This window comes from Canis lupus, chromosome X (assembly GCF_011100685.1).
Source record: "Canis lupus familiaris isolate Mischka breed German Shepherd chromosome X, alternate assembly UU_Cfam_GSD_1.0, whole genome shotgun sequence".
Classification (NCBI taxonomy): Eukaryota; Metazoa; Chordata; class Mammalia; order Carnivora; family Canidae; genus Canis; species Canis lupus.
Window position 1 is genome coordinate 79,222,066 of NC_049260.1, and position 12,581 is coordinate 79,234,646.

General features: G+C 41.7%; 1 protein-coding gene across 1 annotated transcript in view; it reads left to right on the top strand.

The window, feature by feature from the left end:
• The first annotated feature begins 794 nt into the window (after positions 1 to 794).
• The window catches only part of IL1RAPL2 (interleukin 1 receptor accessory protein like 2), a 652,944-nt gene continuing 641,157 nt past the window's right edge, over positions 795 to 12,581 (top strand). Inside the window, exon 1 of the mRNA XM_038588825.1 lies at positions 795 to 1,257. Within this exon, the coding sequence (XP_038444753.1) occupies positions 795 to 1,257 (463 nt within the window). The remainder of the gene's footprint in view (positions 1,258 to 12,581) is intronic.

Genomic DNA, 12,581 nt, shown 5'->3' on the forward strand with positions numbered 1-12,581 from the left:
CTTAATGTGATATAATTATGCTATTTTCAGGAGGGGAAAAATACCACACCAGCATTATTAAGAATGGTAGTTACTGTAGTTTTTAAAAATATATAATAATGCAATTAACTGCATTAATGTTTTACCTCAGTTATCCTGATTCTGATCAGATAAAAAGGTTTTCTTAGCAGTATAGAATTAATTTAGTATTATTTTTATTAGTAAATTATTTAATTGTATACTTACTATAGCATTTGCAATAAATAATACAATTGTGGCATACATAATAACAATACAATTGTGGCATCCATTATAATAATGATTAATGATACAATCACTTTATAATAATGGATACGATAAAGGTGAAATAAATACTATAATCAATAATAACGTAAGCACAAATAATGGAGGACAATGATTATCCCCAATTAACGTATCCCCACTGAAAGGCAAAGCATAGCACAAGTCTTCCTGGTGGTGCTTCCTGGTTAACTAATATTATAACATTATAATAGTCATTTAACTACAGACAATATTATGGGTATGCTATAATTATGCCCCCTATACCACAGGGATAGTCAGTACCTGGGCCCAGGGGCATATACTGGTTCTTTAACGTTAACCTAGCTGCACATAGTAACATTACGGAACGTCCTATAACCATACCCACTTCCGAGACAGGGGGCGGCGAGGCCAGCATCCGGGCTAGTGAAATTATGCCTATTGCGCTAACGCTATGCAGATGCAGACCCTATGCAGGCAGTGGTCTGAACGGGGCCATTTCCCCTGTGCGGAGGGCCAGGGCCAGTTCCGCAATGGATGGCGCCCCCTTGAGCAACGTCTTGACCTCATCCCTGCAACAGGTACTTATGCTGCACGCGGGCATCCGTCTCCCCGCCCCCAGCCCAGGGACTGGCTTCCCGGCCCGCGTCCCCTCGGCCCACAGCCTTCCTCTGCAAACTCTCCCCAGGACGTGCTACCTTCTAGCGGTCGCTGAGGAGAGGTGCTCCACCAGGCCAGTATCGTGGACATTTCCTCCTCGAGGCCACATGAGCCGACCCGCACTCCAGGTGCCCCAGGGCTGCGGTCGCCCCCAGGCCAGAAGAGGAGCCAGAAAGGCGGGGGAACCAGGCGGAGCTACCGCTGGGGGCAGCCGAGGGGAGAAACTGCTTCCCCCTTCCTTTCTCGCCTTTGCTAGTCACCGATCTGGATGGGCCTGGCATTCACGGTGCGGACCATGTACACGTTACGAGTGGATGGGGATCAGATACTCTTGGGGTATGGGGTAAGGAAGGGATGTATTCAGGGTCTGGGAGATGCTCCTGGAGCTGATGTGAATGGGCGGAGGTTATCAAACCACCCTTCCCTTTGGCCAGTCCTGGAACCAGTAATTGCTCCCGAGACCCCCAAATGATTTAAACAGATACATGAAGGATGTTGGCAGCCAGTTTGCTGAGTAGGTATCTGAGGGAACGATGTACTAGACATAGGGCACAGCCATTGCAAAGGCCTGGAAGCTAGGAGAAGCTCTGCTGGTTTTATGAATTACCAGAAGGGCCCTAGCACAGACCAATTTGTGTTGACAAATAATAAAAATAAATATTGACCAACTAACAAGGAAGTCTCAACTTTATTTAGCCCTACTCTTCTTTTGTAGGATAGTTACAACTTTATCTGATAAATGTTTATTTAAATATATGATATTTTATATAAGACATATATTAGGATGAATCATTAAATTGTCAGTATTTAACCTTTTGATTTATAAAAACAGAAATTTCAAGTTATAGTCAACTTACAATTATAATTATAAATACATTTAGTTATAACTATTTTATTCTATAAATATACATTATGGTTACATAAATATAAGATAAATGTTATATAAAATTTGCAGATTTATAAACTACAAGTATGATATGCAGTCTGTACATTTATATGTAATTTATAAAATATAAATATATGCAATCTTTAATATTGCAACAGTTTTTATAATATAGCATGCACCATATATAAGTGTACACATATTACTCTATACTATCATATGTAATTAATATGAAAACACATATATCATGTTGAAATATTTCATAATGGCCCTTCACTGTCCTGAAATGAAATTTATAGGTAATATGACTTACCTCTGCTCCAAAATTAAAACAAATCAATTTAATATAACCTAAATTATATTAGGTTTAATATAAAGATGATGTAAAAGACAGTTTTTATTGAAATAATGTTGAAATATTGTCGCATGTAAATGATTGGGAAGTACAGTAGAAGAATAAGCTAGATATGTAGTTAATAGGAATAGTAGTATTAGTCCAAATAGTAATAGAAAAGACTTGCTGAGTATTGTCTGTGTGCCAGGCACTGATCTAAGCACTTGAAATGCACTGATATATTTAATCCTCACAGCCTCCTGATGGAGCCTGCAGAGGGTTTCCATTATTTAGTTAGCTCCACAGGAATGAGGGGTTTATGATAGTTGAATGATGTGCTAAACTTGGAAATGGAGAAGGAAATAAGTTATCTAAAGAAGATGAGTAAGCCCTAATCACTTACTTTGGAGTCTCCGTTTCCTAGTTGACACGGAATTTGATTTGCAATAGGGGCAGCCAAGTGTAGAATTGAAATTGAAGATGTGGGCTCTGCTTGTAACTTTTAGAACCTTGCTATTTGATGAGTAGCAGTTGTGTCTCTGCCATGAATCAGAACCCTCCCCATAATGGAGGAGAACTTCGACAGTATCAGAAGTCTCGTCCTGAAATCTGTGTGGCAGTTCATGGCATGGAAGCGACTAACTTTGGGCAGAAAATGCTTGTAGACTCAGATTTGCCTGCACTAGGGCTTTGCGTGTGAGAGTTGCAGTGTGCGCATCTATGGGGTTTGTGCACACTTCTAACCATGCTCTTTTAGACCTCAGTTGACTGGAACTCACATCACAAGAACCCTCAGTTCACTGGCTTTTATTCCCACCTCTACTCTCTGTTATAAGACAAACTTTTAGTCATCACAATAACTTTTCTTCAGGCTACCCATTTATGTGTGCAAGAACCTAAAAGTTGGAAGGAATAGTGGTTATGTCCAGACAGGGATTTGAGGTAAGGATGGGACTGTGTATGGTGGTTAAAGGGGACATTAGCTATATCATCAATACTTTATTTCTTTAATAAAACAAAGCTACTGAAAGCAAATAGGGAAAAAGTTAACATTATTAAATTTGGATGGTAAAAATCATGGGAATTTGCATTATTCTCTTTTGTTCTCTGTGGTTTTGAAATGAAGGGAAACAATCAAAAAGATTGCCAGGGGGAGATTTTCCAGTTTAGCACATATGCAGATTGTCTTCTTGACCAAAGACCTCAGCATCAGATAATCTGTTATTGGTGCTTGGTCAGAGCTTGTCTAGTGTAATGCCTCCATTTCTTCTCAGAGTAGAAACGGACTTTCTCAGATGTCATGTAAATCTTTTTAAAGAGGCAGAGGCAGAACCCAGGGTTTCTGAAATCTAGAGGTGGACTAAGAACCCAGGATTTGATCTCTTCACTCTATTATGCCCTTTTCTTATATTGCCCAAAGTTACTGTTTCAATAACTTTTCAGAAATGACGGGTGTAGGGTGATAACCCCAAGGGCCTGACAAATCCTCAGTCAATTCAGAAAGATTTCAGTCTCATCATGATTCTTTACTTACTAAAATAGAAAGTGGATTTGGATGTCTTAGAAAAGATTTTCAACAATCCAAAGGTTAACCTCCAGCTAATGTAAAAATTAATTAACCAAGAAGTTCACTCTACTAGCACTAAATTGTGCAAGATATCATGGAATGAGAATATAGAAAACCACATTCAGTAAGACCTACTAAGTGTCTGGTCCAGGAGGTGCTTGAGCGATGAAATGAAAAAGGGAAGAAATTCCATGAGCAGAGTGACATTGACTAATGTGCCAATCAGTATGGCAGGAAAACCAGGATGCCACTCCCAGCTTGACACCTAGGTAAAACAAACTCAGAGCATGACTAAAATTTGGTTGGGAAGGTGTGGAAGGTGGGAGAAATGGTATGAGGGTGTAGACAGGAAAGAGCTGAATGGGTAAGGGCCTGCTGTTCCCTTACAAGGAAGGCTAGGGTAGGACTAGAAGGAGGAGATCAGCCTGTCAACAGCCACGCATTTTGACAGGGTATAGCCTAATTTGGAAGAGCTTGGGTGGTAGAATTGGCGATTTTCGCTGACTTACCAAGGAATTATGAATTCTGGAGCAGGAATTTGGCATAGAGCTTGTTATTAATGTTACTAGTGATGCTAGCTAATGGAAAGGTGGCAGTCATTTGTTCTTGTCAACACATTTTGGACATTGGAGCCTGTCTCCTGACATTCCTTTATTTTAATAATAAATTTATTTCTTATTGGTGTTCAATTTGCCAACATACAGAATAACACCCAGTGCTCATCCCGTCAAGTGCCCCCCTCAGTGCCCGTCACCGATTCACCCCCACCACCCGCCCTCCTCCCCTTCCACCACCCCTAGTTCGTTTCCCAGAGTTAGGAGTCTTTATGTTCTGTCTCCCTTTCTGATATTTCCCACACATTTCTTCTCCCTTCCCTTATATTCCCTTTCACTATTATTTTATTCCCCAAATGAATGAGAACATATAATGTTTGTCCGTCTCCGATTGACTTATTTCACTCGGCATTATACCCTCCAGTTGCATCCACGTTGAAGCAAATGGTGGGTATTTGTCATTTCTAATGGCTGAGTAATATTCCATTGTATACATAAACCACATCTTCTTTATCCATTCATCTTTCGATGGACACCGAGGCTCCTTCCACAGTTTGGCTATTGTGGACATTGCTGCTAGAAACATCGGGGTGCAGGTGTCCCGGCGTTTCATTGCATCTGCATCTTTGGGGTAAATCCCCAAAAGTGCTATTGCTGGGTCTTGGGCAGGTCTATTTTAAACTCTTTGAGGAACCTCCACACAGTTTTCCAGAGTGGCTGCACCAGTTCACATTCCCACCAACAGTGTAAGAGGGTTCCCTTTTCTCCGCATCCTCTCCAACATTTGTGGTTTCCCGCCTTGTTAACTTCCCCCATTCTCACTGGTGTGAGGTGGTATCTCATTGTGGTTTTGATTTGTATTTCCCTGATGGCAAGTGATGCAGAGCATTTTCTCATGTGCATGTTGGCCTTGTCTATGTCTTCCTCTCTGAGATTTCTCTACATGTCTTTTGCCCATTTTATGATTGGATTGTTTGTTTCTTTGGTGTTGAATTTAATAAGTTCTTTATATATCTTGGAAACTAGCCCTTTATCTGATAGGTCATTTACAAATATCTTCTCCCATTCTGTAGGTTATCTTTTAGTTTTGTGGACTGTATCCTTTGCTGTGCAAAAGCTTTTTATCTTGATGAAGTCCCAATAGTTCATGTTTGCTTTTGTTTATTTTGCCTTCCTGGATGTATCTTGCAAGAAGTTACTGTGGCCGAGTTCAAAAAGGGTGTTGCCTGTGTTCTCCTCTAGGATTTTGATGGAATCTTGTCTCACATTTAGATCTTTCATCCATTTTGAGGTTATCTTTGTGTATGGGGCAAGAGAGTGGTCTAGTTTCATTCTTCTGCAGGTGGATGTCCAATTTTCCCAGTATATTTATTGCAGAGACTGTCTTTCTTCCAGTGGATAGTCTTTCCTCCTTTATCGAATATTAGTTGACCATAAAGTTGAGGGTCCACTTTTGGATTCTCTATTCTGTTCCATTGATCTATGTGTCTGTTTCTGTGCCAGTACCACACCGTCTTGATGACCACAGCTTTGTAGTACAACCTGAAATCTGGCATTGTGATGCCCCCAGATGTGGTTTTCTTTTTTAAAATTCCCCTGGCTATTCGGGGTCTTTTCTGATTCCACACAAATCTTAAAATAATTTGTTCTAACTCTCTGAAGACAGTCCATGGTATTTTCATAGGGATTGCATTAAATGTGTAAATTGCCCTGGTAACATTGACATTTTCACAATAATAATTCTGCCAATCCATAGCATGGAATATTTTTCCATCTCTTTGTGTCTTCCTCAATTTCTTTCAGAAGTGTTCTATAGTTTTGAGGGTATAGATCCTTTACCTCTTTGGTTAGGTTTATTCCTAGGTATCTTATGCTTTTGGGTGCAATTGTAAATGGGATTGACTCCTTAATTTCTCTCTCTTCAGTCTCATTGTTAGTGTATAGAAATGCCACTGACTTCTGGGCATTGATTTTTTATCCTCCCACGCTGCCAAAATGCTGTATGAGTTCTAGCAATCTTGGGGTGGAAGCTTTTGTGTTTTCTATGTAGAATATCCTGTCATCGACGAAGAGGAAGAGTTTGACTTCTTCTTTGCCAATTTGAATGCCTTTAATGTCTTTTTGTTGTCTGATTGCTGAGGCTAGGACTTCCAGTACTATGTTGAATAGCAGTGGTGAGAGTGGACATCCCTGTCTTGTTCCTGATCTTAGGGGAAAGGCTCCCAGTGCTTCCCCATTGAGAATTATATTTGCTGTGGGCTTTGCGATGATGGCTTTTAAGATGCTGAAGAATGTTCCCTCTATCCCTACACTCTGAAGAGTTTTGATCAGGAATGGATGCTGTATTTTGGCAAATGCTTTCTTTGCATCTCTGAGAGGATCATATGGTTCTTGGTTTTTCTCTTGCTGATTTGATGAATCACATTGAGTGTTTTACGAGTGTTGAACCAGCCTTGTGTCCCGGGGATAAATCCTACTTGGTCATGGTGAATAATTTTCTTAATGTATTGTTGGATCCTATTGGCTAATATCTTGTTGAGAATTTTTGCATCCATGTTCTTCAGGGATATTGGTCTGTAATTCTCCCTTTTGCTGGAGTCTTTGCCTGGTTTTGGAATTAAGGTGATGCTGGCCTCATAGAACGAATTTGGAAGTACTCCATCTCTTTCTATCTTTCCAAACAGCTTTAGTAGAATAGGTATGGTTTCTTCTTTAAATGTTTGATAGAATTCCCCTGGGAAGCCATCTGGCCCTGGACTTTTGTGTCTTGGGAGGCTTTTCATGACTGCTTCAATTTCCTCCCTGGTTATTGGCCTGTTCAGGTTTTCTCTTTCTTCCTGTTCCAGTTTTGGTAGTTTGTGGCTTTCCAGGAATGTGTCCATTTCTTCTAGATTGCCTAATTTATTGGCGTATAGCTGTTCATAAAATGTTTTTAAAATCGTTTGTATTTCCTTGGTGTTGGTAGTGATCTCTCTTTTCTCATTCTTGATTTTATTAATCTGAGTCTTCTCTCTCTTCTTTTCAATAAGGCTGGCTAATGGTTTATCTATCTTATTAATTCTTTCAAAGAACCAACTACTGGTTTTGTTGATCTGTTCCACAGTTCTGGTCCCGATTTCGTTGAGTTCTGCTCGAATCTTTATTAACTCTCCTCTTCTGCAGGGTGTAGGATCTATTTCCTGTTTTTTCTCTAGCTCCTTTAGGTGTAAGGTTAGCTTTTGTATTTGAGTTCTTTCCCGTTTTTGGATGGATGCTTCTATTGCGATGTATTTCCCCCTCAGGACTGCTTTTGCTGCATCCCAAAGATTCTGAACGGTTGTATCTTCATTCTCATAGTTTTCATGAATCTTTTTAATTCTTCCTTAATTTCCTGGTTAACTCTTTCATCTTTTAGCAGGATGGTTCTTAACCTCCACGTGTTTGAGGTCCTTCCAAACTTCTTGTTCTGATTTAGTTCTAATTTCAAGGCATTATGGTCTGAGAATATGCAGGGGACGATCCCAATCTTTTGGTATCGGTTGAGACCCGATTTGTGACCCAGTATGTGGTCTATTCTGGAGAAAGTTCCATGTGCACTTGGGAAGAATGTGTATTCAGTTGAGTTTGGATGTAAAGTTCTGTAGATATCTCTGAAATCCGTCTGGTCCAGTGTATCATTTAAAGTTCTCGTTTCTTTGGAGATGTTGTGTTTAGAAGACCCATCGAGTGTAGAAAGCGCTAGATTGAAGTCACCAAGTATAAGTGTATTATTATCTAAGTATGTCTTAACTTTGGTTATTAATTGATTTATATATTTGGCAGCTCCCACATTCGGGGCATATATATTGAGGATTGTTAAGTCCTCTTGTTGGTTAGATCCTTTAAGTATGATATAGTGTCCCTCTTCATCTCTCACTACAGTCTTCGGGGTAAATTTTAGTTTATCTGATATAAGGATGGGTACCCCTGCTTTCTTTTGAGGACCATTCGAATGGTAAATGGTTCTCCAACTCAGGCTGTAGATGTCCTTCTGTCTAAAATGAGTCTCTTGTTGACAGCAAATAGATGGGTCCTGCTTTTTTATCCTGTCTGAAACCCTGCGCCTTTTGATGGGGTCTTTAAGCCCGTTCACATTCAGAGTTACTATTGAAAGATAATGAGTTTAGTGTCATCATGATATCTATTCAGTCCTTGTTTTTGTGGAATGTTCCACTGGACTTGTTCTTAAAGGGGAATTTTAAGAGTCCCCCTTAAAATTTCTTGCAGAGCTGGTTTGGAGGTCACCTATTCTTTCAGTTCCTGCCTGTCTTGGAAGCTCTTTATCTCTCCTTCCATTCTGAATGAGAGCCTTGCTGGATAAAGTATTCTTGGTTGCATGTTCTTCTCATTTAGGACCCTGAATATATCCTGCCAGCCCTTTCTGGCCTGCCAGGTCTCTTTGGAGAGGTCTGCTGTTACCCTAATACTCCTCCCCATAAGTCAGGGATTTCTTGTCTTTTGCTGCTTTAAGGATCTTCTCTTTATCTTTGGAATTTGCCAACTTAACTATTAAATGTCGAGGTTTTGAATGGTTTTTATTTATTTTAGGGGGGCATCTCTCTATCTCCTGGATCTGAATGCCTGTTTCCCTTCCCAGATTAGGAAAGTTTTCAGGTATGATTTGTTCAAATACTTATTCTGGACCTCCATCCCTTTCGGCGCCCTCGGGAACCCCAATTAAACGTAGGTTTTTCTTCCTCAGGCTGTCGTTTATTTCCCTTAGTCTATCTTCATGGTCTTTTAATTGTTTGTCTCTTTTTTCCTCAGTTTCTCTCTTTGCTATCAACTTGTCTTCTATGTCACTCACTCGTTCTTCCACCTCATTAACCCTCGTCGTTAGGACTTCTAGTTTGGATTGCATCTCATTTAATTGATTTTTAAATTCTGCCTGATTGGATCTAAAATCTGCAGTCATGAAGTCTCTTGAGTCCTTTATGCTTTTTTCTAGAGCCACCAGTAGCTGTATACTAGTGCTTCTGAATTGGCTTTCTGACATTGAATTGTAATCCAGATTTTGTAACTCTGTGGGAGAGAGGACTGTTTCTGATTCTTTCTTTTGAGGTGAGGTTTTCCTTCTAGTCATTTTGCCAGTGCAGAGTGGCCAAAAACAAGTTGTATTGGGAAAAGGAGATAAGGAGAGGAGAGAAAAAAGGAAAGAAAAGAGAAAAAGAAAGAAGAAAAAAGGAAGAAAAAAGAAAAATAAAGAAGAAAAAGAGAAAGAAAAAGAAAGAAAGGGACAAAAGGGTGGGGGAAGCAAACAGAAATCAAAAAGCAAAACAAAACAAAACAAAACTCAGGGGAGTATCGTCTGATTCTGTATACTTAAATCCCTTGACTTCCCCTGGAACTTGTCCGTCTAGCTGGTATTCTGGGGGAGGGGCCTGTTGTGCTGATTTTCAGGTGTTAGCACTTGGGGGAGCTGCTCTGCCCCCTCCCTGGTGCAGGGCTCAGTGGGGGTTGTTTACCCTGTGAGGCCCCAGGAGGAACAACGCCAGTGGCGGCGGCCAGCCCTGGAGCCCTGGATTCAGCTCCCGCAGGAACTACAGAGCTCTCAGTCTGCAGGGGCCTGGATGCTCAGCTCCGTGCAGGAGCGTCCTTGCTGTCCTGGGCCCTCCTGGCCTCTGTCTGTCCCGGGGGGAGGCTGGATCCTGGGCTGTGTCCCCGGCGTCCTGTGCCGGGCCTGCGCTGTTGGATTCGCGCTCTGGCCGGGCAGCCCCCTCCGCAGAACCTCGGCCCGAGCCCTCTGAGCTGCTCCCGGGTCCAGCTGTGTGCGCTACAGCTATTTAGGGAGCTTGGTGCACTCTCCCCGGGTCGCAGGTGTCTGTTAGTGTCCCAGGGAGCCTGGGGGCATCCCCGCCCCTCCTGGGATCCTGCTCTAACTCCCTGCAAGCGCCTTTCCTCCCGAGAAGATTGGTGCAGCTCCTGCTTCTCCAGGACGGTGCTTTCCTGTCCTGGGGACACTCGCCCCGGCCTTAGCCCGGCTCCTCGCGGGGCCCCTCCCCCTTGGAGGCCTTTTGTTCTTTTATTCCCCCCCCATCTTCCTACCTTGATAGAAGTGTGAACTCTTCTCACTGTCGCATTCCAGCTGTTCTCTCTTTAAATCTCAGGCCGAATTGGTAGATATTCTGGATGATTTGAAGGTTATCTAGGTAATTTGGTGGGGCAGGTGACTTGGGGACCCTACTCTTCCGCCATCTTGCCCCTCCTCCCTCTCCTGACATTCCTATCAGAATTTGGACACATCACTGCTTTCTGTGGTGGGTAGCAGCAGGGGCAATCCTAAAGTCTTTGATAAATACAACTTTTGATTATTAGTGAATTTGGGGGAAAAAACCCACATGGTTTCATCCCATAAAGATTTAATGAGTGCCTACTATGTTCAATACATTGGACTACTATGTTCAATACATTGGTCCTAGCAATACAAAGTAAATGAGACGCCCATCTAACCGAGGAGATATGTAGACAAACACGTGGTGAGAGATGGATTCACATGGAGCAATGAAGTCTGTTTTCAGAGAAGTGGCATTTGAAGCTGCATCTTGGAGGATTAGGATCTCAATAGATAGGCACAGAGGCAAAGGGTATACTGGAGGAAGAGCAAAAGAAGTGAATGGCATGTTCAGGACAGGTGAGTATTGAGGTATTGGATGTGCAAAGAACTATGGGGAGGGGCAGAAAAGACAGGCGTCTAGAGTGAGCCAGGGGAGCTAGGCTTAGGGATTTGCACACCTGGAGCCACTGCAGGTTTTGAGCAGTGAAAGGATGGTCATATACTTCAGAAAGATCACTTTAGTAGCAGTTTCAAGAACAGATTGGAATGGGAAAGTTGGAAAATCATTTTAGAAGGGAATCACAATAGTCCAAACAAGATAGAAGGATCTGGACTTTCACATCTATGAGGATGGAGAGTAGGGGAAGAATTTCAATAATTTTTCAGAAGCAATGAGCTTTACTGTCTTTTTGGGAGGAGCAGGGGGAGGTCACTGGGACGGGAAAGGCAAGATTCAGGGATGTTTTCCAAAGAATTTGATGTGGATGGCTGTGAACATGGGAGGCGGAGCAGATTTGGCATGGAAGATAAACTTACTGCCAAGCATCCTGGATTTGAGGGGGCAGCAGAAAGCCTGCTAGAGGGATTGGCAGGGAGTTCTTATATCCTGTATCCCACAGGCTTATTTGCTGCCGCAGCCATCAAATTAACATCAGTGCATCTGAGAAGGGCTCCTGGCTAGTAATGAATTCCCAAGGAAGCTCTTATGAGGCCTCAGGTAATCAGGAGTGGAGGAGTTAGTTGTAGTGTTTCATGTGGCTTCACCTCCAGAACGTAATTGAGGCTCATTTGTCGGGTAAGATCTAAGGAATGATCTTGACAAAGCATAGCACAGATCCTGTAATGAAAGGGAAATGAAGATGGTTGCCAGCCCATTATTAAGCATAATAACTAGGTTGAAATGAGATGAAAGACTTCATTTAGGCAGAACTTCCCTATTGACAAATGGCAGGGGGTAAAAGTGTGAAAGGAAAGCATATAATCCAATTCATAAAAAGTATAGAAATGCTTTTTAAAACTTGAAGCGATAATCACTCATTGTATATATAGAGCTGGGGTGGGGGATGTTTTCTCTATTGATAGATACTGATGCACAGATGAAAGTTTTTAAAATATTTTTTTTTCTACTGACAGAACTTTATTTAAAAAATAATAAGACAACTCTGTCCATATTCCCAGGCTGGGGGCAAGGAGGCTTGCGTCCAGCAGAAAGGGCACAGGCCATTTACTTCTTGGAGACCTTGACTTCTTGTGCTTGGAGCTGCCCACTTGAGGCAGATAAGTGTTCACCATGATGAGTATAAATGAAAAGAAACTTGTTTTTAGGTCCATGTTTGGGGGAGCTGAGAAATAGAAAGCATTTAACTCCTGTGTTAAAATGTTAGAAATAAAAATAAGAGCACTGTGTTCAAAATTATAATACATAAATACAAATGTTAAGATAAACTCAACTCAGGGCACTTGGGTGGCTCAGTCGATTAAGGATCTGCCTTCAGCTTAGGTCATGATCCGAGGGTCCTGGGATCGAGCCTCCCATTAGGCTCCATGATCATGGAGGGGTCTGCTTCTCCCTCTGCTCCTCCCCTCACTCCTGCTCAACCTCTCCCCTCTAAAAGAAATAAATAAAATCTTAAAAAAAGATAAACACAACTCTATTCCTAGATTATGATTTTAGGGATTGGGTGATCATCCCTAGATATTTAATTTTAAATTGGTATGGGTCAGATAAAATCGATCCTAGTTTTAGATCT